The 27,232-nt window shown below is 26.5% G+C and overlaps 1 protein-coding gene across 1 annotated transcript; it reads right to left on the reverse strand.

The window, feature by feature from the left end:
* Positions 1 to 2,620: 2,620 nt before the first annotated feature.
* Positions 2,621 to 25,821, reverse strand: LOC129963030 (bone morphogenetic protein receptor type-1B-like). The gene is made up of 11 exons (XM_056077042.1): positions 25,673 to 25,821; positions 23,921 to 24,105; positions 22,608 to 22,728; positions 21,347 to 21,461; positions 20,820 to 20,952; positions 19,630 to 19,822; positions 18,080 to 18,271; positions 11,428 to 11,533; positions 11,161 to 11,336; positions 9,785 to 9,915; positions 2,621 to 9,587 (listed from the first exon to the last, which is right to left on the reverse strand). Exons 1-11 carry the CDS (start codon positions 25,761 to 25,763, stop codon positions 9,456 to 9,458), a joined length of 1,575 nt encoding a protein of 524 aa, XP_055933017.1. The 5' UTR covers positions 25,764 to 25,821; the 3' UTR covers positions 2,621 to 9,455.
* Positions 25,822 to 27,232: the final 1,411 nt, after the last annotated feature.

Genomic DNA, 27,232 nt, shown 5'->3' on the forward strand with positions numbered 1-27,232 from the left:
AAATTTTTTTCATTTCTCTACCGCCAAATGAGTAAGGCTTTAGTTTTTTCCCCACGCTAATGAGGTTAGGCTTAGCATTTTTCGACCGATTATTTCAAACGATTCTGTTTATTTTCTTAATGTTTGATGCATTTAAAATTAAACATTGTTAATTAATCGATCTTTCAGATTCATTCTGAAGTACTTTTGAATTAAAATAAAACAGAATAAAGGAATTTAAAAATTTCTAATCTGCATAGCGTTACCCCAACTGGCGTAGAAAAATTCACGCATTTACGTTACCATAACTGGCGTTGAAAATTAACGTATGCGCATTGTGTTCTGATTGTTGACAACTATTTTCAATGGATGCGGACTTGTTTTAAATTATTTTTAGGTTAGTTGCATGTTTTTGTAATTAAATTGTATTTATGGGAGTAATATATTTTTTGTATATGCTTGTGGTTTTAAGTACATCGTTTTTTAAGTAGTTTTTTTTAAACCTGTTTTCGACCGATTATTTTAAACGATTCTGTTAATTTTCTTAGTGTTTGATGCAGTTAAAATTAAACATTGTTAATGAATCGATCTGCTCATGATGAATCTGAGAAAATTTTGTTGCCAAATTCTTGAGATATTACATAAACTAAGAAAGATATTCTTTAGTGCCCATAAGGTTTAAATGCTCAGTGACTCTGTTTTCAGTAATCATATTATGAAAAAAAAAATGCTTTGTTTCAGTAAAAAATATTATTATATTAATTGCAGATTAATCCTTTCCACTTTAATTTAAAGTATGAATTCTACGGGAGCTAACAGAAAATTAGAGAGATACATATTACGTTACGACTTTACGTTAAGACCTTTATAATATTATGAATGAATTATATGACTATCAAAATTTGAAGTTTTAAAATATTTTGATGAAGTTATTAAAGTAGGAATTGCATAAAATATTTAATTATTAAAATTTTAACGAGCATTAAGATTGGCAAGCAGGCTAGTTGCCAAAGGCGGTTAGTATTAAATAAGTTTCAGGTAGTTAAGTTTTAAGTACGTATAAGTAAGTAAGCAAGTATAAGTTTCAGGTCAGTAGAAAAATAATACGTTTTTCGCTTTTTTATCTTGGGAATTTCGCAGGAGAAAATACCACGATTCAGATTTATTCTTATTGTGTCTTTGCAAAACATTAGTATTTTTTTCTTTTTATTTAAATATTGAAGAATTTCCATTACTTTTGATATCAATTTATCTCTTCAACAATTATTTTTTTTTTAGTTGATATCGTCCTAAGAAATTAACATAATCTGAATTTTTATGACAAATGAAATACAGTTCAACCCATTTTTTCCCTTAAAAAGTCGCTGGTTTGGGAAAGGCGAATGCCATAAAGATATTTTAAGCCAATGGAAATAACTGGTATTTATGAAAAGGATGGACTTTTATTTTTAGGCGGAAACAATTGTTGGAATTTATTAAGTTTACTACTGTAAGAATGTCTGAGTGATGGACATTCTTCTGCCATGCAACGGCTGACGTAATCGAGATAAATAAACGCAAACCAATTGAGGCCCAAAAAAGAATGCTTTTTCATAAACGCGACTGCAAAGAGGACATTATTTTATAACTCTGAGGGAATCATTAAAAAGATATTTTGAAAATATTCTCCAACTAATTAAAAGAAATTTCTGAATGAGTGCTCAACAGTAAGATATAAAGTGTATAATAAATATGAATTAATTTCCTTACTTTATCATTAATTAATTTACTATGATTAAATATGATACGGATTTCCTTAGATCTCAGTTTCATTTTCTTGCAAACGATAACTACCGGTAAAGAACAAAAATTAATTAAACACTCCAATAGTCATTTTATCCTTCTACCTTTATACCGTCTGAATGTGGGGGAAAACACACATTTTTTTAAAAAAGAAGCAAAATTCATGTTAAATTAAAATAGTCTGATTTGAAAATAAATTTAATACTTAACTGCGATATTATAATGGCTGTTAAAACTCGTGCTTCATAAAAATTAGGTCTATAAATACAAATAAATTTAATATACAGCTCCTCAAAAAGTGGGCGTTGCAAATCAACCGTGGGAATTTGAGTTATTTACGAATTTAATTCCTGGCTTTATGAAATATAATAGTTTATTTTAGATTGGTGAATTTTTTTTAAAAAAAATACATAATAGTTTCCGAGATATTGCCAAAAGTTCATAAGATTCATTTAACAATGGAAGTATCATTTTTCGAAATCCTCTCGAAATTACCATCAGAATTCCAAAAAAATTTATCGAGAGATTAATTTCATTACGACTAATCCGTTCAGGGAAAAAAAAAAAAAAAAAAAAAAAAAAAAACCAAAGGAGAAATTTTTGAAATAGTGAATTAACTATGCTAATTAATTCAGTTAATCAGTTTGTCTATATCAATAAACCTGTCCCCTCGAGTCATTTCCATCAACACCAAATATGTGAAAATGCGATAATAAATAATGTTACAGAGGTGTTTCATTTCTTTTGTTGAAGACTGTACCTATTCTAAAAATGGCTTTTATAATTTAAAATCATTTTTATGTTATGCAGAGGGGGAAAAATGAAACAGAACAACACAGCTATATATCAAGATTTTTTTTTATTTAGAATTGTATTTTCTATTTATATATAGAAATATAAATCTGTGATTTTCAATTTCCTGTACAATCAGCTCATAGAGTGTCAATAACATACATGAATTTAAAACCATCAGTTTTCTTTATTTTTTACAAAGGAAGCCCTTAACTATAAAATACATTCTTTCCAATACACATATTTTACATTTGCTTTTTGGACCAAGTGATTATGATACTATGATATGCCATTTCAATGGCAATAATTAAAATTTTGTTTTATAACAGAAATAGGAAATTGATGATTCCATATGGAGTGTATGAAATCGAGCATTTTCTTAGGCAAAGCCTTAACATAACAAGAATTATAAGTAAATTGCTTGTGCTGATAGCAAATTTTTTAAAAATAGTTTTAATAAAATATAAATTTTTTAAATAGATAACAAAATAAAACTGCATAACTTTTATTCTTTCCTGATATTTCTATAAAATTTTACTGAAAATAAAATTGCCCTCCAGCATTTAATGCTTGAATTCACTTATAACAAACACATGTACATATAATAATTACTATTATACAGCATTAAAACTACAGTATGTAATAAATCCACTAAGATTTTTTTAAAAAGTTTAACTTAATAGTTAGAATTAAAATATCATTATGAATGAACATATAAGTGTATGATGGACAGTTAATCTATGATTATAAGAACTCTATATATGCAATAACTGATAAATAATTTCAAGAAAATGGCAATTATATTGCTCACAAAATTATTTATCACAGTAATTTTCCATGTGTTTTAATAAAATATAACTAAAAAAAATAAAGAAAAGGATAATTTATAATTTAAAGGATTCATAAAAGGTGTCTTTATTTTTTAAACCTTTAGCTCTGCATTAAAAAAATAAATAGTTCAGTAAAATTTATAAAAAGGTGGAAAAACATCATCTCATAACCACTTGGCAGCAAAAATAAACATATAACCACTTCAATGCAGAAGAAATAAATACTTTGCATTGGTGGCAAAGCAAAGCACTTTGTACACAAATAATAAAACAAATGTTTTTCTAAATACATAAATATATGGCACATTAAAAAAAAACAACTATAAATAAATCATATCAGGAACACTATAAGAGCCGCCTTCAACTATTGCATTGAAGCATACAAATTGGAATTTTGTGATATAATTTTATAGCATGGATATGCAACATTTTGTGCAACAGCTTTTTAAATTTAAACACGCAATTTCACACACTTTTGATATGATCCACAACAATGATATACATTCGAAATCTTTCAAACACCAATATAGTTAAAATGTTCACTTGTGATAAAGAAATTATTTTCTTTTAAGTTAATGATCTATTAAATTTTATTAAAAATGTGATGTCTTACATGCAATAAATGTCAATCATTGATTGGGCAATTTGGAATATTAATTCGGATTTATGAGCAGCAGGGATGAACTCATAGTATGGAAGAAAACATTCTAATTCTTACTTGGAATTTAAAAATAATACCATAGTAATCACAGCATTTAAAAAGAACAAAAATGGAAATCCATTTAGAAGAATTTCTTATAAATAAAAGTTTGTTATACATTTTATAACAATCTTTTAGGATGCCTCAATTTTCTACACATTGTGAATTCCTAGACATAAAAAATAATAGTTATAATTTTCGTCTAATGTGCTCTGCTTTCCTAAAATTGCACTACCATAAATGTGACAATATTCTAAAAAATGCAATGAAATTTACACAGAAAAACAAATTTAATGTCATCTTATACTTTTCCTGTAATTCTTCCAGTGTATCAATTAGGTCATGCATAAAGCACAAATATTTAAGATCGATAAGTACCAAAACAATGTCCAAAAAGAATGAATATATCATATCAACAATTCCTATATATATATATATATATATATATGGGAGTATGCAAAGGACTATTCGGAGATATGCGAACTTATTTAGATAATGTTGGTAATTACAAAATAATAAGGGATTAAAAAGTAAAAATTATAGAATCTTATTTTCTAAATTCATAAAAAAAATGAAAGCCCGCAATAAAAGACGAGCCTTAAAAAGCAATCAAATATTCAACATGTTTCATGAATATAGAATATGACATACATGTGAAAAAACATCTTTTTAATTTTCAACTCCAAGAAATAAATTGAAAGATTGTCTTGTATTCCATTTGATTAGTTGAACATCATAATAATCAATTTGAATCATAAGTTAATGCACATGTTAGGCATGAAACTAATACTATTACAAAAAAGGAATAAAATGTAAAATCAATATTAATCTTAAAATTGATATTATATAGATATGAAACCTTAATAAAGTCCTTTTTGAGTCCTATAAAAACTTCTTTAGATCAAAGGATTACGAAAGCAGGAAATATTCAAAAACAAAACGATAAATCAAGGTACAAAGGAGGATAAAAAATGTTTGGGAATTCTGCATTACATAAGAGAAAACCTAAGGCCCAAGGAAACGAATAATGATTAACATAATTTGTAATATTCTTATTTTCTCAGCACATAAGATTGCAAAAAAGTTCTCAACTCATCAATGGAACATATACATATGAATTCAGCATATTAACATCAGTTTTATCATTAACTAAATGTTATATATACTAAGTGTTGCCTAACTGAAGAATATGCCAATGCAACGTAGAAATTTTCTTATGAGTGCAGAATTTTTCTAAATACAATGAGGAATGGAAATGAGCATGAAACTCATGAGTGAATAAATTAAAAATTAATACAATGATTCTTATAATTTTTCATAGCATTTTTCCAGTATTTGTTTGGAGACCATATATTAGAACTCATCCAAATTCTGTTTTTCTTTTGCAAAAGTCAAAACAAGGATTATAGAATTCAAATATTAAACAGTTTCTTAGTTCTTAAACAGTCAGAATTAAAGTCTGCAACATAAAAATACATCTATTAATGAATTCAAATTAATCTTCTATCATTTTTATGTGAGGAATTAAAATGTAACAAAAATGTACTTGCCTAGTAATGGAAATGCTATAATGAAATATAAAGTATCTTGTTTCAGAATGATCCCCTACCCAAAAGGAGATGATTTTCTCATTAAATAGGAAAACTATTATTTAGAAAATTGTTTTTTTAAATGCTGTTCCTTATAAAATTCATAACAATCATAAAGGGAGAATGTGTCTTGTTAAAAAATTTTTCATAGAAAACATTTCATTAAATAAGTGAATAAAATTAGTCAAATTAATATTTTTATGAAATAAAATGTTCAGCTTTAAAATTTTTAATGCTTAGACATACATATGTCACTACCTAATGAAGAGAACTTCCAATACTAAATTTAAAGACAACTTCAACAGAAGCAAAAGGTTAAACATGGAATTCGAGAGTCAAAATTAAAAGTATGTAGTTGATAATTGTACTGTACTAATAGAGGTAATATGTGTGCAAATATTTCAATATTTTGACAATTCGGAAAGTATGGGCTCACTATATGCAGTTTTATAGTTATCAGGATAGAGAAGTTAATGTCTACTATAAAAATTTGGCAGTTGCAATGAATGTGATTGATGCTTAAAGAAAGGAGGTCCAATTTCATATAACTAGCATCCCAGCTGCCACTTTAACTTTTAACGATTCCATGCTTAAATGCAATGATAATTAAAAGTGAACAAATACTTCTTAAACTATAATATATATATAGATATAATCTACACAATGATACACATACACACAAATATTGCCAGCATGAGTATCAATGAAATGGCTGACCCGTTTGGCACAAATTATTGCTAAATATATTGAATCATAATTTCTTAAATACAAGAAAAATATACATAAATTAAACAAATCAAATATACAACATCCATTGCATCATACATATTCATTGTCCTATGAGAATTTAAAAAAGTTATTCAAAAACAACATATATAACTCATTCTAACTGAAAAAATAAAGTAACAAAAAGATTCAAGATAATGAAATAACATTTTAGTCTTTTGCTCATTTTTACTGTGTGTTGAATGTCTATAGCCAATAACAAATGCTTATACATAATTTGGTGCCAAAGAATTTCTTTCTCATAGATTTTCATATGCTTAAAACAAATGTAATATTGATTTTCCTACATGTAATGACCTTACTCATGTATACTCAAATTCAGCAGTCAAACAAATTTAAAATATCTGTTAATCAATTAGACTCTTAAAACAATAGTTGCAATCTAAAATGAAGTTAAATTAAAAATATATAGTTCTACAATGATAGCAAGAAAAAAAGTTAAAAAAAAATCATTTTAATATAAAAAAAAGTCCATTTGAATTTAAGAAATAGCTGCTTTAAAATAATAGTTTTCTATTTATCAGTAATAATTGCTTTTCTTTCTTATATATATGAATTCAATTGGAGCTGCTAGCAATAGAAAGCCAATAGAAGATCAGTTATTTTTTAAAAAGAAATATGTTGAAGTATTGATAAATTAGATTAAAAACAGTATGAAAATGAATGGTGCTACTTTTTCAGTTAGAAAAAGATGATGATAACATTAAATGATAAAGATTGGCACATAACATTTTCATATGACCAAAACACTACAATATACCTGAATAAGTGATGACAAATGAACACAATCATGAGTGAGAACACTGAATACACCAAGAAAATATGATTAATAACTACACCCAATCTGTTTAACATCCAAATTGAACTGGCATTGTCTTTTTTAAACTGCAAAGGATAAAATAAAGTTTTAGACAATCCTTCATTGACGATACTTTGGAAAAAAGCCTGTCAATTCAACCAGAATGCTTATTGCCCGCTTTCTCTACAGTCCAAAGTTTTTAATTCTATTTCTGCACATTTCATTTTTATTGATAATGATTTTGCTCTTATGGTAGACAAATAGTGATTTATACAAATACTTAAATCAATTCTAACTTACAATATTGTTGAATAGAGAATTCAATCAATATTTATTTTGCTGGCCAGCATCCACAACTACATCCCCTTTTTTTTCAACAGCAGTTTCTGTAATTAAAAGTTAATTTAATAAGCTTATAATTTTCCAAGCACAATGGCTGTGCAGATGAATATAATGACTTAAAATGTGCAATCAATTTATACAGCAATATGAATTTTAAAGTTCGACCTTTTCTCAAAAAATTTGAAACTTGAAAAATGAGATTTTGATGCAAAACATAACATTTGTTCTTAAATTTATGAATATTTCAAATAATTATATTAAAAAAATTAATTATAGCTCACAAATACTAGACAAAAAATTTAAATCATTGAAATTTCTTCTTCAGATTTATATTTTCATCCTCAATGTTATGATGAAAGTGTTAGATGGAGTGTATGATTCTAATTAAAACTCTAATATTTGTTCATTACTTTGAACATGAACATACAATACTTATTTTTAGTTTAAAGAAAACTGCAAAAACAATCTTTTTAAATATTAAAAAACAATAATTTGAAAAGAGGAGAAATCCAAATTAAAATCTATAAAATTTGAATACAACTTTCATGCAATAATTACAAAAGAAATGAAAATTAATCAAGGTGTTCATTGACTCTTGGCATTTAAATCTAACATAACAAAATATTATAACAATCAAAACAAAAGTGAGAAATCAAAAAGTGTTAAGTAGATAACAGATAGTAAAATTTTCCCAACAATCTTCTCTCATCATCCGAAAAATTGCAACAAAAAATGGAAGGAGGAATCAAGTCTGAAAACCTGAAATAAACTTATACATAATCTATAATTATTTAAACATATATATATATTTATACATATAACTAAAAAAAAACATTGTATTTTATTATTAAAAATACAATTATATAATAAAGACTTAAATACTCTCTCTTGATTTACATTGCAAATGATGACCTTGTGACCAAACAAACATAATACAGACAATAAAAATTTTAATTCTTACAATACAGAGGGAGAGGCATGCTTTCAATTACGAAGAGACAGACTTTTTTTTTAAATAGTTCATTAGATTTTCTTCACAAATTAGAAAACCAAAAGGCATATTGTATTTCTAGTCAAATCAATCTAAAATCATGTCTAAAGCATGGCAAATGCATAAATGATTTTTTTTCTTTAAAAAAAACTTTCTTGAAAGATTTAGAACAATTTAAAAAGTAAACTGTTCTCTTTTGTTCAATCACAAGACCATCTATATAAAAGAAAATATTCTTTTCTATAACAAAAAAGCATGCCACCACCAGATTAAAAAAATCAACCTTTTAAGTGGTCACACATATAATATTTTATGTACGGAAATAGCTCATTTTTTCATAATCAACGTTTTCCCTAAATTTAAAGGAAAATAACAAATACTTAAAACAATTGAGTTAACAAATATCTCTACCACTTAAAGGAATTTAAAAAAAATTAAATAAAAGAGTGAAGTGAACACAATTGAATGGAGTAGCAATAGCTGCTCAGTCTGCATCCAAAAATTTTAGAGCAATATAGAGAAATGATACATTGTCGTTCTCAGTTTAAAATCCAAGTTTATACGTAGATTTATTACCAATTTGATTGGGTGGGTAATAGTAAAAATTATTAATAGAAATTTATATAAATGCTTTGAAGACCTGAAAAAACCCAGGACGTTTGAGCAGTTGATCTCAAGTGAGACTACTTCTGTACAACTTTCTCACTGTGAACTGACCTGAAAACACTGAGATTCTGAAGTCTCTTTCACAAGTAAAGGCACCAAGATATCATAGAGGAAAGTCCATAAAATCCATAGTTTTGGATCTCCTCATGAAACGTAAGCATGTTTTTGTTTGTTTGAGTCAGTATGGAAGTACAGATCATCATACAATTTTTTCATCTCTATATTGGCTTTCAAGCCTTGAAAGAGTCTTTTTAACCCTAAGAGCTGTCAGTCTGGCACCAGCATTCTGCTTCCAGCTTTCTTGTATAACTTTACTCATTATTTGCATAGTCTGGATGGGGCGAAAAAAAGTTATTAGTTTTTAAGTTATCTAACATTTAATTTAACAGAATGTTAAAACAATGAGAATCTTTTAACAAAGCATAAAGGGACCATTTAGACAAAATAATTTTTACTCAATGATATTTACTGTAAAAATATATTTATATTAATTCCAGCAACAATCATGATCATGAAGAGAAAACTTACTTCACAAGTGCTCCAATGCTTGGGAATGGCAGGTCTAGTTTGATCTACACACACAACTTTCTTCATATCCTCAAAACTTGGATTTGATGGTACACAATCATAAAAAGGAAGTTGATATTCTTCAACAATACCTATAATATTTAAAAACACATGAAAAATTGAATCCAACAAAACAGTTTATTTGAATTAACGAATTAAACCCCTAAATGCAGGATTAATTTTTTGTTAATCTTTCACTTTTGTATTATTTCACCTTCAATTTAAAAAAAATCTGAATAATTAAATTTGCCAATTTAGTCAGTTTGATTAAAGTGAAAGCAGAAAGAATGTTAGAAAAATATTAGAAACTATAAATCAATTTAAAAATATTTGTTTAACATTTAATATCAAGTATTATAATCATAATATTCACAGTAAAAATTGGCCTTAGTATTAAAATAATAAGTCTTTTTTTAAAAAAAATCTTAAAGCAGATGAAAATATATTTTTTGTTTTAAACAAGTGTATTTATAAAGTTTTCTAGCATAATTTTATTTATTTTAAGAATTACTATATCATATAACAGCCATAACCTTTAGAGGCTATTTGTATTGAGTTAATTCAGATATTATTTTGAATAACAGCAAACCATAGTTAAAAATATTAAGAAAGTGATCTAATTTTATTTAATTAAGCATTAATGAAAATATATTCATCACAATTCTGTTTGCTAAAAAAAAAAAAAAAAAAAAAAAAACCTCATGTATTTTGAAAATGAACTTTTGAACATAGTTGCTTATTTCTATTTTTATTTACTCTGTTTATTATTCCATTTTTATTAATGATGTATACAATAAGAAAATATCATAATTATTAAAAAACTTAATTTCCACATTTTTGACAAAAATCAGTAAAAGTGTTAATAACAACCAGATTTATATATTTGTATACATTTAAATATAATTCAAAGTTCAATTTTCTAAATGGATAAACTTTAGTCACATCAATTAATTAAATTAACATTTTATTCACATTATTAAATTACCATTTTATATTGGATTGTGATATTGAACCATTTGTAAAAGGGATGGTTGATATTCTAACAATACATGAAAAGAAATAAAGCAAGCTAAATCAATGATATTTGTTAACATATTGACATGAAAATAGAAGTTTGATATAGAATTTCGGACCAAATTGTTGAATAGAAAGAAATCCGAATTGCATAATAGGTTAGATTCTCTTAATTGAAATTAAGAAACTAAATATAAAATGCACCATAAACATATAATGTTAGCATTGAAGAAAGAGAATGACAGTACAAGATAAATTTTTGAAAGTAGAAAGAAATAAAACACAACAGCATGAACAAAAATAAGAACAAAAATAACACTTACCATTCACTTTGCACCGCCTGGCAATCTCCCAAAGAACTAAAGCAAAGGAATACATATCGGCCATTCTGTAAGCTTCAAATTGTGAAATATCAATTGTTTCATCTAGGACTTCTGGAGACATATACCTTTTGGTGCCTACTCTTGTATTGGAAGCTACATCCAATTCATTTGTATCACTATTTGATTAAAAAAAAAGTTAAATAATTTAAAATTTTACATACAATAAATATAAGGTTAAAAATATAATTATCAATACAATTACTTTACCTCTTATATTTAACTGCTAAACCAAAATCAGCTATCGCACAACTTCTATCTCTTTTTACAAGAATGTTTCTACTTTTTATATCTCTATGAGCAATGGCTGGCTTTCCTAAATAATAATTAAAAAAAATCAACATTAGTTAAGATAAGAGTTTTTTAGAAGAATTAAACACTTATTAATGGATTATGAGAATTTAGCCATATAGAATAAAAACGTCTAAATAATGACCAAAGCAATTCACCTTTCTAAGTAAATATATACCACTACAATGAAAAAATTCACAAATTCCAATTTGAGGCATCTGTTTTTGATTTAGGGACTTTTTAATTATATATATATACACACACAAATTATAAGGATATCTAGACTGTTATTTTCTTTGTTAATAAAGGTACTAAAACCCATGAAAAAAAAAAAAATTTGAATTCAACAATGGAAAAGTCATTTAAAATTAGAAGAATTTTTTTCACATTCTGAAATACTACCAAAAAACAAATTTCAGAAACAAACTTATTTCTCCCGTTCTTTCGTTAATAAAATCCTATTATAATTTTGAAAGTTATTTTTAAGGTTGAAGATTAACTTTTTGAAGGTTAAATTAAAAAACTCTTTCTGGAAATTTCCAAGACTGAAAGTTAATATTTGCATCTAGTAACAATTTATGAGCTTCTAAATCAATTGACTAAGAACTTAAATATGCCCCTCTCCTAAAATTATAAAGTAGCTTACACTGCCTGTAAATGATAAAAGATTATGCATAATTTAATTCCAAATAAATCTTTACATCATCATAAAATATTAATACAAATAAAGCTTTAAATATAATTAGTAAATTATATTTTAATTCTTTAGAATAGACAATAAAAAAAAATCGCCGTCAGATGCGAAAATATCTAAAAAGTCAAGTACGGATTCCTCAAGCAAAACTAGGATTCAATTACCAATATGCAACCAGGGCTGGCCATCTGGGGTGTGCGGCAGATGCTATGCACCGGGGCCCCACAACTGAGGGGCCCCCAACATGATCAAGAATTAAAATAATGTTTTGAAAGGTAATAGCGGGATGGAAAGAAAAGAGGAAGAAATTTAACTGGAACAATTGATGGGTTTTGAAATATACAAAGTTTACAGATATGTTACAATTTAATGTAAGTGTGCAATATTATAAACATAAGCACAGTCATCTACCACACCTACTAGGTTAAATTGCATATATTACTTTGATAATTCATATTATAAAATGTTTAATATTTTTAGATATAATCATGCTCATGCCAAGGAAATATCTCCGTGACTCGGGGATCAATACTTGGTTTCAAAAAAGAAAATTAGCAGAAAAGAGAAAAGAAAAGCTAAATTTTAAAAAGTCATAAGTAGATAAGTTTTCTTGTCTACAAAGTAATTAAGGCAATGAAATTGCTTCAATTTTAGAAGTTGCAATTCAAGCTTCAACTGCCAAAGAAATGCAAAGTACGGATTCCTAAAAGCAAAATAGGATTCAAATACCAATATGCAACCAGGGCTGTCCATCCGCCCAAACTATACAATTTTGCAATGAAAGTGTAGAAACAGTGAAAATCTTTGAATACCATATGTTTATACAAATATGATTGAATCAGAAAATAACGATGGGAATGACAATAACAAATGTGATCAAGTGCATAAAAGTGATTTAGGTTTATGACCAAGCAATATAACTGATAAGTTTAAAATGTTTTGTGTTAAAAACAGACCTGTGTAACACAAAGGAATTTTTGCTAAGAATGCTGAAAGCAGATCATTTTCCACTACTTACTACTTTTTAAAAAATGAGCCATATGATGAAATGCAGCTTTGCAGCTGGTTGATTTATTCAAAAACGCAAGACTCAATATTTTGTTTTTGCTGTATATTATTTTTCAGATGAAATGAAAAATCTCGACGATTTATTGGTATCTATAATAACTGGAGAGAGTTATCAACTATAACTTAAGATCACGGGCGTTCTATTTGTTACTTAATTCATTTATTGGTGAAAGAATTACTGAAATGACTAAATTCATGTTCGACTATTGAAACAAATCAATTTAATATAAATAAGGAAATGGAAAGACTTAAATTACTATTTCAAAGAACTGTAGATATGATTCTATTCTTTGTATGTAATAATCTTTCACTTCGAGGAAACCATGGATTAATAGGAACGCCTAGTAATGGAAATTTTTTAAGTTCAATTGAATTATTAAGTAAATACAACTATGTTCTTATGGATCATATAAACAGAATAAAAAAATTCCATATATATAATTGTGCATGATTTACCACATACATTACAAGAACAAATTATTCCTGCATTAGGAAATGAAGTTCTTAACAAAATTGAAGATGATACAAAAGTAACCATGTGTTACATTACCCAAATAGATTCTATTTCTGATATTTCTCATAAAAAACAAACTTGTCTTTATTAGGTAAGTAAATTTTGAAGAAAAAAGATTAAGTATAAATGAGTCATTCATAGGGTTTATTGAAGTAACTGGAGAAGAACTAGCAAAAGCTCTTTTGGAAATATTAAGTGAGTTTGATTCAGATATTATGGATTGTAGTTGAGAGGCATATGACAATGGTAGCAACATGAAAGGGGAATATAAAGGTGTACAATCTAGAATAATTTCTCTAAACCCCCATGCAATTTATGTACCTTGAATATGACACTCTTTCAATTTATTAATTTGTGATGCCACTTTCAGCATTATATGTTTTAATTTTTTTGATGTTACAATGTTTGCTTATTTTCTACATCCACAAAATAAATAAATGAATAAATAAATAAAAATGGGAAATTCTACAAAACCATTTAAACATTATTCTGAAACCATTATGTGACAGTCGTTGGGAAACGAAATAGATATGGTTAAAGCGGTATATATATATAGTATGAATAAACTTCTAATTCTTCTACAAGAATTTATTGATACAAATAATAATAATACAGCAGTATCCAAAGCTAAAAGTTTATTGGATTCAATAGAAAAAATGACATTTATTTTATGCTTAATATTAGGTTTACAATATGTCCAAAATTAGCCCTATCAATAAATTTTCTCAGGTAAAAACAATTGTTCTCGGCTAGATTTTAATTTAGTCAATAATATTAAAAGTGAAATCTAAATTTAACTCATTTTTAGACGAAGCACAAGTGATAGCACATAATTTGAATCTTTCAGAACATTTAACGAATTTGAAAAAAGAGAAAAAATATAATTTGAAACAGCAGAAGATGAAATTATAGAAAACCTGGTTGAGAACTCTGTAGCTGATAATGTTATTGTACAGATAAAAGATAGATTTAAAAGTATTTCAAATCAATCACTGATGTAAAAACTTCAGAAAAATAAGAATTAGAAAAATGTTTCAAAAACTTTGTAACATTTTATAATATTGATGTGAATGAAAACCTGATCTAAATAAATGTTTTGATATGGGATTTGATTTTGAATGAAAGGAATGTAAATAACGCTCAACACATATTGCAATATATACTCATTAATAATTATAATAATTTATTTCTAAATGTATATACTGTATTAAAATTTTTATTTACATGAGCAGTTAGTATAATAAATGCTGACCGCTTTTTCAGCAAATTAAAATTAATAAATAATTGTCTTTGGTCAAGTATGTGTGCATAACGCTTAAATGCACTTGTTATATTAAGCATCGAAAAAGAAATTGCAAAAAATTGTAATTTTTCTGAAGTTAATAGCAAAAACAAAATCATACATTAAATAAACATGCAATAGTAATTTTTTTTTACTTTGCCAAAAATTTAGGGGGCTCTAAATAGTATTTTGCACCCGGGCCCCTTTGTAGAGAAGGTCGGCTCTGTATGAAAAAATGATCCCTCCCTCTCCAACTCAAGAACAATGGCCACTCAATATTTGATAAAACTGATACCTTTTATCAAGTATTGAATCCTATCAAACCTTTATAGAGCATTATGAAAAATTAAAACAGTTTTAATTTTATATTACAATTTGGCAATACATCAAATAAATAAATAAAAAAAAAAACAATTAGGTTAGTTTTCAGATAAAGACTAATTACAGCAAATGATTTGTCATAGAACAAACAAAAAAATGATTTGGTTATAAAATTTGTACAACTGCATATTAATGTGGTAAGTCGGGATAGCCTTGGAACATATAAACACATAAAAGTGGAATAAGAAAGGATTAAACTAGAGGAGTAACAAAAAAATTACAAGAATAGAAATTAGAATGAAAATAATAAATGTTTATACTACTAAGAATGCTTTCTGGTATAAGATTAAGGTAACTGTATACATACTTCTCTTTAAATTATTAATTTCTTATTTTATTTTATTAAATTCTGTTCTGAATTCTTATAGGAGCTTCTTTACATATCATACAAAAAGAAGGAGGGAGTGGGGAAAAGCAGAGCATCTTTTAAATTAAACAAGTAGTGTTATTTAATATAATAAATATTTTTTGACAACAGATTTTGAAACCCTCAGCACTTTTGCGCATGCATTAGGATGTGTTTATTTCGTGAAAATAGTGGTGAGAGGACAGATGAAAGGAGGGGATGTTTACATTTAACAATAAAATAAAATCAGATTACTCGCAAACTAAATTAAAATAATACGGTCAAAAACGACACAATATTCATATACATATGAAAAAAAAGTATCTAATAGGGCAAAAATCAAGGTGAAAGAACAACAAAAAAATTCTGGAAATGCGCTCATCCTTCCGCTTCTCTCCACTTAATGACATAGAATCGTTGCAAAGTGGTTGTCTCAGAATACTGAAACGAACAGTATATACATGTATATATATATATATATATGATCAAAATTAAAACACCTCTACTCTGAGCTCTCTATACAGTGAACTATTTAGTGAAAAGGATCCAAATTCTTGAATATACTATTCAAGACATGGGGAAACGGATTAAATTAAAAAAAAAAAAAGTTTCCTGAAACACCAATAGATGGTGCTGTAAAACAGAAAATATGCTAAAAAGACAAAATACCCCCCTTCCCAAAAAACGCCCATGCAGTATAGAATGTTTTCTTTCTAGTTTCTCTTGCTTGTGTATATACAGTACATTCCCGATTATCCGCGGAATTGGGTGGCGCGACCGCTGCGGATAACAAAAATCGCGGATAATCCGAAAAAAGCTAAAAACGGGTATAGAAAAAGGGAAAACAGTCATTCCAACTTTGAAAAATCGTTTTATGTACAATAAAACGTAAAATAAACAGCAGGAAATGTTTAACTAACGCTTAATATTTTAGTATATCACTCAAAACTAACCTAAAATGCATTTTGTTAATGAAAACAGAAAAGTGCTTCATACTTACGAGAGGCGTCAAGGATACACAGAAAAATTAATACATATGTACTGTTTTAATACTGTAATGCATTACGTAATTACAAAAGCATAACTGTAAAACTGCACCTTTTTGAAGAAATCAGTAAAAAAACAACAACAACAACAAAACTTTGTACGGCAGGCGCGGATAACCCGCCCGCAGGATAATCGGGAGTTTACTGTATAAAAGATAAAAAAGTGGAGAAACTGAAACTGTTCATGTAATTACAATTTGCACTGTATGCACAAAAATTTGCATAAACCCTTGATTTGCTACTGTTCTAGGCATAAAAGCATTAAAGCTGGAAAATGTCATTCTTGTCAGCAATGGCTTTGCACCATGCTTGTGAAGTTGTTTTATGAAAACAAAGCCAATGTCTTCATTTATTTATCTTTATGCAAAGTGCCTCGACACATTGGACTCTTGTACAGCAGTTTCTTTGGCAACATTTTACTAATGATAGAGTAATTAGTTATGTGTTTCTGGCAATCTAACCATCTCATTCTACACATCTTAATCTCTGTGATTTTTGGCTTTGGGGATATTTAAAAAATCTTGCATATCGAGGAAATATGGTAACCATGACAAATTTGAGAGAGTATCACTCTGCATGGGAAAAGCCTCTCAATCAATCAATTACGATCCACAGTTGAACAAGCTGTCCACAAAATGCAGACTTTACATCTGGAAGAAGAGAACCATATTGAGCAATTTCCATTGCATTGATAGGACCCTTGTGATTGAATGCTTGAATAAAATTTTGAGTCCTTTCAGCATATGTTCTGTTGTACAGCGCCATCTATTGATGTTTCCGGAACTAATCCCCCCCGCAATCCGTTTTCCCATGTCTCAAATAGTCTGTTCAAGAATTTTGGAGCCTTTACATTAAGTATTTCACTGTATACAGAGCTCAGAGTAGGGGTGTTTTAATTTTGATCACTTGTATATACATATAAAGAGAGAGGGAGATTTAGGTATCTAGAGAGAGACGATCAAGCCACAAAAAGGCATACAGCAGACTGACAGTTGACCTGTAATTGAACCATTATTATCTAATACATATGAAAATGCACTTCATGAAAATTATTTAAAAGATTATTAACTACTGCAGATTCTATGAGCTAACGAGATAACAGAAGCTGTACATTAATATTTTTTAAAAATTGTTGAAATACATGAAATGCCATTGCTATACTATAAGTAAACAGAATATTTTTAAGAATTGGTACACACCTCATAATAAATAAAAACATGAATAAATTTATCAAATTTACCTTGCTTTCCTAAAACTTCCACATGCAAGTGAGATAGACCACAGGAAGCTGAATGAGCTAGTTTTACCATAGCAGCAAAGTCTAAAACATACAGTTTTAAGTAATCATGTAAGGAACCAAATTCGAGGTAATCTGTTATAAGTAGCATCTGAGTCCAAGAGCCATTGCCCCTAATGTCAGATCCAATAAAACCTGGGGAAAAAAAATCATTTTCCAAAATTTAATATTAAATTTTTAAAATTAATATTCATTAATCAGACACTTGAACTGTTATTAAACAATGACTATCTTGCATAAAATCAAAATTTTTGACAAAATTTACTTTGTTTTTTTTAAACCCTTTCACTTCCAAAATTGGTTACCAAGTCATCAGTAATAGTCTCAATAGCACTTCTTACAGATATATAACATTTAATGTAGTATCAACAAATTATTGAGCAATGGATAATTTCAAAGAATGAAAATAAATATTTTCTACGTTATTCAAAATTATATAAAATTTTAAATATAACATTTATTATTGATCACTGAAATAATTTTTTAAAATTTACACAACATGAATTTATTGATCATACAAATTATTTGTCAGACATTTACAATTCCTTTTCATAAAATAGTAATCACTTTTGCTTTTCTATGCCAACATTTCTCAGTTTAACATTATAACACATTTAAATATACATTTTTGTTATGAGAAGGGAATCCAGAGTTTTTGTATTCATGCTGGAAGAAAATTCCACTTGTTTTTCCGACTATGCTCATTCTTTCTTTTGCTATTCTTTCACTACCAGCACTGTTGCAAATAAGAATTCAGAAAGTGAATATTTTCAATGTTTATATATATTTATATTAGTTTTTTACTATATATCCATAACTCCATAGTTTTCACCTAATTTTTGTAGCAAGGAGGGTTTGTCAACTTGACACTTATAAAAAATAGAGTTGTCATTTCATTTTTTGTTATTAAATTAATGATATTATGTAATTTGATATGTCATGGCGCTTGCATCTCAACGGCATATGAAATTTTCGTATGAATTTATATCAAAATGCAAGATTATTTTACAATAAATAACTTAAATAAAAGAAAGAGAATAATAAGTTATTATTTTTTAAATGAAAAGTAATAATGATGCATGATTTTATGAATATATTAATCATTATAATATATATATATATAATTCATAAATTTTTTTTTATTTTTATAAAGCATGAATTTCTTTCATGCTTTATTTATTCAGGCAAAAAAAAAAAAAAAAATAACACCAAATCTTGATAGAATATCTGTTGCAGGTTATTGCAAACATGCACTATAATTAACAGCTTTTAGTATGACTGTTCCTAAAGAGTAAAATTTCTACATTATTCTTGTTATACAATTCTACATTTTAGATAGAAGTGATTTGGAATGAAATAAATATGGTCAAAATGATAAAATGAACCAAATATTTTCCAAATCTCAGAATCTCTTGGTTATAAAATAAAACATTAAAGCAAAATAAATACAAAACAGAAAATATTAAGATAGTAGATGGCAAGTTCAAATGTACCCAATATATTCTCATGCCTAAGAAGAACTGTTTTATAAATGTCTGTCTCTCTTGCCCAGCTCGCTTCTTCTGAGGTAAAAAAAACTTTCACAGCAACAAATTCATCACGAAGCCGAGCTTTCCACACTTCCCCAAAACGACCCCTTCCTATGCTTTCAATCATTTCAAGTTGTTTTCCTATGGTACGTTGCACCTAAAATAAAACAACATTTACTAATTAAATTTGTAAACTACTCTGTTGAATACTAATCATGAACAGAATGGAAATGACAAGTTCAGTGTTTCGCAGATTTGAAAAAAGTTATAATTAATCATCAGTATCAAGTAAAATTTAAATCAATACTACAAAAATGAATAAAAATAAGTCAATCTTTAAACATAAGAATATATATATATATATATATTGTGTGTGTGTGGTTGAGTGTCATTTGACAAAGAAAATTATTACTGATATAACAATGATTAATTTTAACAGCATTAATAAAACTGAAAAATAACAAACTATGTAAAAAAACAAACCTGAGTAAACTAAAAGTGTCTAGTGTGTCAAGTTTTAATGCATATTCTGAATGAAGGACAGTTATCAATGGAATAAAATTCATTATGTTAAAAATTTTTTAAAAAAATTTAGAACTACTTTTATATTTTTATATTTTTTTTACTTAAATGTTCCCATGTTGTAAATTTAATATATGCTTCTCAAATCATTTTGATGTGATCTTTTATAAATTAATAAATAAAATTAATAGAATTAAATTCTATTGATTTATTTTTAGATTTTCTTCTTAAAATTAAAATATAATTTAAGAAGTCAAAATATGAAAAATGTAAAATAAATAATTCTAAATTATTAAAAGAATATTATGATGCAATAAAAGTCAATGAAATGTAAAAGACAGAAAAAAAGTTATTATTAATTTAAAGTCAATATGATTCTTTTCTGAAATTTGAAATTTGTTCTCACTAATATTAGATCTTTTAAGTTTTGAATTTATTAATCTCATAATCTTTTTTTTTTCTTGTATCTTAAACTCTAATTTTTTTTTAAAAATAAGTTGATAAAAATGTTTTGACAAATTTCCACAAGAAAATTAGAATCAATAACATAAATTGGTCTATGAACATCTAAACAAAGATTTTGCAAAAATAAATGAAAAATATTAATAAAATAAAAGTTAGATAAAACTTACCAACATTGCCACACCAGAACCACTACCAGATGTATCACCAGATCTATCAATTAAATCTTTCACAGCTTCTCCCCCAATAAATTTCTTTTCCACATCTAAATAACCTCTTCGAGCAGTTTTTTGATTTGATAATCTAAAAACAATAATAACAATGCTTCACTAATTTGTCATGAAATAAAAATTGCCGGATAAAAATAAGACCTATTAATAAAGTGAGCTTTTTAAACTTTAACTTAAAAAATATACAAATTCAAATTATTTAAAAAAAATGAAACATTCAAAATTCAACACTCATTCACTCCATTAGGCATTTTGTTACTGTTTCATGAAGAGTGCTCTATTCAAGAAGATAAAAATTTCTGTGTTATTGTAGAATATAGAAATTTCAAAATGAATTAGGGAAAGTTAAAAATGGTTTTTCTATATAACCAGTCATTTAAATATTTTAAGATTAAAAATGCTACATTTACTAATGAAATGTTTTTAAAAATGAGCATAGTTATTAAAAAAAAAAAAAGATACTTTACCTCAGCCACATAAAAGCAAGAACTGCTATCAAAATCAAAATGCATATGGAAACTGCAACCAAAAAACTAATGATATTGTATGGTCCAGTATATGATAAAAGTTCTCCCTGGTACACTGAAATAGAATACAGAAAGATCTATAAAATAATAACAGTAAAATATTAATATAATGTTCATGTTCTAAAGATAAATGTCCATAAAAAGTTTATCATAAAAAAAATTCTAAGTAATAAAAATTTTTAATATTAAAATTGCCAGCAAAATTTTTTAGAATAATTGATCAGGTATCATAATTACTTTAAGAATCCTAAAGAATTGCATAAAATTCTACTTTATTTAAAAAAAATACAAATTATCAATTGACATTTTATGGCCCATTACGGTAAACAAGCTATCAAGAATTTGTGAAGATATAACATATGTAGAGGTCTTATATTAAAGAATACATAGAAATACATGACATCAATATAATAAAAATACAAATGTTAATATTTCAATAGTTATAGATAACTCTAAAACTTCATTATTAAACTATGTTATTCAATAATTCATTACTTACAATTTCAAATGCTAATTTAATTTAGTAAATTTTTCTACAAAGGAATTAACATTTTAAAAAGCAATTGTAGAAACTAAATATAAATGATTTTTCAAGGATGGAAAGTTTAGAACACATAAATATGGTTATTTCATTTTTGTTTTGGCAGTCTTTTCAATAAGAATCTTTACAATTACATACATTAAAAATATGATTCAGCCATGTTCGCACAACATTTTAAAACAGGAGTCAAATAAATTCTGCTATGCTCTGCTCAAACAATTAATCAGATAGTCTAATTATTAAATCAAAAATTGAATTTATTATAAACATAAGCTGTTAGAAAATTTTTAATATAGTGAGGGGGAATTTCTGGGAAAGAAAACAACACCAAAAGTTTAAATTCTAACTTACGTATCAGAAGAAGTCATTTACAGATTAAAATCTCTATTCTAATTTAATTTAAAAAATACTGTAAAGAATGTAACTACTATTCAAGTGACATTTTAGACAAAAATAGAATTTAAAACTGCATTTTAAATTTAATATCATTTTGTATATAAATAACGTTTTAATCAATTGTAAAATGGATCAAATTCTTAGAAATGAATCTTGTACTTTCTGCATATGCAGAGTAAAAATAATAAATATGATTATTTTAATCTTATTTTAACAATATAAAATTAAGTAAATTAAAGATATTTTAAATGAAAATATACTTACTTGGGCTGGGAGTGGTTGTTCTTACAATGTTTTTTGGCTTCAAAAATTTATTACACCAATCTCCTTTGTTACAGCATGCAATAGATTTAGGAATCTGATGAGGTACTAAGTGCCCTTTACACTAATACAAAAGGGGGAAAAAAAAGAAGAAGTGATTAGATTTGTGTAAATCAAATAGAACTTAGATACTGACAATTTATTATATATTCTTAAGTTTGCATATTATTTTTTACAGAAAAAAAAAATGGTACTTTTTTGTTAGTCAGGAACAAATGTCGTCAATTGTGAACCAAAAGCGAATTTGATGGAATTCTACATTATTTCCCGATTTTTCACTTGTGCCCGGCTAACGGAAAAGTACCAAATATATTTATAATAAAAAATAGTCATAATTATACACACAGAAATTACATTGTTTCAATTAAATAAATAAATATTTATATATATTCTACAAATATAAATTAAGCATTATTAAGAATATAAGCCTTATTTTCCAAAATCATGAATGATATAAACAAAACAATGATATGAAAATCATAATAAGGACCTATTTGAGCAATTTACAACAATAGTAAATAATTTTAACAGAACTGCACAAAAAAGCAACATCGCGTATTGATAACATTACACTTTTCAAAATAAAAATCTTTTTGACATTGTATAATACTAGAAACTACAATTAAAATTATTTAATTATCATAAAAAAATTTTAATACAATAAATTAGAAGTAAAAATTATATGAAGATGAAAAAACATAAATTTTAATATTACTAATGCTTGACATTACGGAATAACCATTTTCACATTTGAATACAAAACAAGCTATATTAATCAATAATAAAATTCTCAAGACAGGTAATAAGGAATTTAAAACAATCTATTATTTAATGGTTTTTTTTGAAAATATATAGTCTTTCTTTTTGTAAAATAAATAAGGAATTTGCAAGTAAAAAGAAAATCGAACCATATACATCACAAATGTTGAACCGTCTGGTTTTAAAATTTATAACCTCTGTTTATAGTGTAACTAACCTAAGTGGTTGGTTTCAAAACATATAGCCTTGTCTTAGTTATTATTTTGTAATTACATATTAACCACATACCATTTGTAAATTTAAACATATATTATTGGTGAACACAATCAATAGAATAACAGGACATCTTTGGTGATTAAATCATGGTTGTAATAAATACGATATCCTCTGCAATTTTTTTTTTTCAATTTCTATATACAGTTAATATATAAATAACATTTTTATATGGAATTGTTTACACTGTATAATAATTCTAGTAATATCAGAAAATCTCTTACCTGCATAAAGCCATTTTCTTCAGGTGGCAGACAACCATATGTACGTTCATCTTCTAACAGTCCTGTATCTGGATTGTAAACTTGTTCAACAGCACTGAAGCAAGAACTGTTTGGTCGTGCAAGACAAGATCCATTCGGCTGATTAGATGGGCAATGACCAGCACAGTAGCAAATCAAACTAGACACTGTAAAAAAATAACAATATAAGATTGTTGGTTTTAATATAAAGGCAGTCTCGTATGCTATCAATTAAGAACTTTCTAGTCTATAAAAATGAATCACATTAATTTGTTTAAAAAAATATTCAGAAAATATAAAATATTGTTCAAAAAATATACATACACTAAAAAAAATAAAAATACAATTAAAAGTAATATTTAAAAAAAAAAATTAACAGTAAAACAAACCTCTATTCATTCATGTATTATCTCAGAAAAGTATTTATAAACAAATTTATTTATGCTATTTTATGCAAGGAAACAAACAATAACAACAATATGCAAAACATAAAATTTAACAATTATTAAAAGGGAAGTAAATTTTTTGACATAGCATTGATTTTCCCAGTCATATTTAAAAATTTAATGAAGATCATATAAATAAAAAATACAATATATTTAAATAATCAAATCAAGTTGACAATATGTAAACGGCTGTAAGAGGTCACATATTCAATCAATTATAAGTGAAAAATGCAATATATGCTTCTATATTTCATTTAGATACAGAGAGTTACATTATATTTGGCAATTTATACTTTACATATTATTTTTTAATTTCATCACACAAAACATCAATAATTCTTTTTCAAAACAAAATTCTGCTCATGTATATTATAGTAAAATGTGTTTAATTGTATTCCGGACATTTAACCATGCATTAAGATATACAATGTACGATTACTATTCTGTCAACTTGAATGATCAATGACTGTAGTTTTGGAAACCAATAACAAGAAAGAAAATTAAATGATGCTTTCCAATTAAAAACATACCATAAGAACACAAATGTCAAATTGAAGTTCATAACATCAATGTTTACATTAGTAAGAAAGTAAACTAAAACATTATAATTAAATCAAAATAATTATCGCAATTAATTAAACAACTAGAATTTAATATCACACATTTAACATCAAACATATCAAAAAATTTTCAATATCAGATTACTATTTATTTATTGAGTAATCAAAATTAAAATATATAATTTGAAAATCAACGCTAAGAAAGTTCGATGGTCTAATCTCTATAATCACGAATTTCGTACTTATTTACGAAATTACTAAACTCACTTAACACATTATCGACATTTTAATTTCTTCATACAAAATAATTCAATAAAAACTAGTAAGTATATAGGACGTAAATCAATAATTACAGTGGGGCAATTTTAGCAGCCGATACTGAAACAGTGGGTACTAAATAATATGACATCTTGATAATAATTTTTTTAATTGATTCAATATTATATTGTTTATCTTACTTATGAAAACCGTGAAGAATCATTTTTCAAATAAAACACAACTTGTATAATTAAAACACTTCTTTAAAGATGTATTGGCAAGTATTTTATATCCTTTTATGTGAAAATTGGTCAGTTTTTAGTTGCGGTTTGTGACTGTAAACATTGTTCCTCTCAAGTTCGCTGAGAGTAAATAAACAGATTATCTATAAATTAGATCAAGAGAAAAACAGCAGAATTGAATTTGGATAATATTGTATTAACAAACAAATCTTAAAGAAGCATACTTGCCTTCATTTACATTTATCAACAAAGCTAAAATAAGAAACAATGTCTTTTTAAAACATTGATACCACAAAAAAACGCCATTGACGTCCGCCATTTTTGATAATACACGGAAGATCTTTGAAGAGAGGTCAAGTGAGTTGACGACAAACAGAGCAGAAAAAAATGTTTTTCAGCGAAACTCATGAAGATGATCTAAAAAAGGGTAAAATATAGTTAATATGATACATTAATTTTCTGGAAGATCATATTAATAAGAGAATGCATTTAATAAAAGCAAAATTTTGAAAGAAATTTTGAAACTAGGCAAGTTGATCACATGACGCTTCAATGTCTGAATCCTTAAAAGATGCAGTTCTGGGATACTTTCTGCAAAATCTTATCCTTTTTTTTTATTTCACCATGAAATAATGCACATAAGATGTTTTATTTTTATTTATTAATATTATTCATGGAAGAAAATTTTACTGCTAATTAACAAATTTATTATTATCGATAAAATAATAATTGAGTTCAAGATCAAATTTGCGACAGGATGTTAGATATTCGTTGAAAAACTTTTTCTATAACATCTTTTTGAGAAAAGCTTATTGCATATCGGACAATAATTTTCAAACCTGAATATCCTCTAGGTTTCCATGTTCGGAATTTGTCTCCAGAATACAATGATTTATTCAATACTTCATCTTTGTTTAATTTGCAGGGAGATAGGGAGCCCGAGGTAGGGAAATCACGCTATGGCAAGTTTTACTCGCCGAAACTCAGCACCACGAAATGCTATGGTGAGGATATTTAATCCTCTGATGAGCCTAATTTTATGAATATTTAATTTGGAAGCCATAATTCTGGGCTACTACTAGGTTTTCCACAACTTAATAATAAATAAAAAAATCTTGAAGAAAAATGCAAAATTTAAACAATTTTAATTTAAAACTGAGTTGTAGTTTCAATAAAATAATAAATTTAGTTTATGAAAATATGCTATTTGTAATTAAAACAGCGTTCATTAAAAGAGAAACCCCTCTTGGATTAGTTTTCTGAAAGCAAAATATATCGATTTATCACTGAAAAAAATTATGTAAACCATTCAAATAAGGAAATAAAAAGGGTATTTTGAAGCAAATTACTCGTAACAAATTACATAATAGCAGAAATGTTGGAACAACAACAATTTATCACTGTAACGACTATTTTAAATCGATTCTGCTGAATTCTTTTATTGTTATTTAATGGTTTTCTTGATTACTCGCAGAAAAATTCTTCTTATCTCTGCTTTGTTTATAGTAACAAAAGTGGCACTCATTTTCAGAATGCTTTTATGATCGTTTGTCATATTCGTGTTTTGATTTTGTTAACCCGGCTTGTTTTGTAAAAGTGGCATAAATGCACCAATACTTTGTTTCCATAGTGCTTCCTTAGATTGGCGCCCAGGGTATATATATCCCTTTACCCTTTGATCCTACAGTATTGTTATGTGATTTATTTTATTTTATTAATTGTCTGATGTGGTGACTTTATTTTTCGCTTAAGTCGTGCATAAATTTTATTTAAAGCTGGTGATCTGAC

The sequence above is a fragment of the Argiope bruennichi genome, chromosome 1 (assembly GCF_947563725.1).
Source record: "Argiope bruennichi chromosome 1, qqArgBrue1.1, whole genome shotgun sequence".
Classification (NCBI taxonomy): domain Eukaryota; kingdom Metazoa; phylum Arthropoda; class Arachnida; order Araneae; family Araneidae; genus Argiope; species Argiope bruennichi.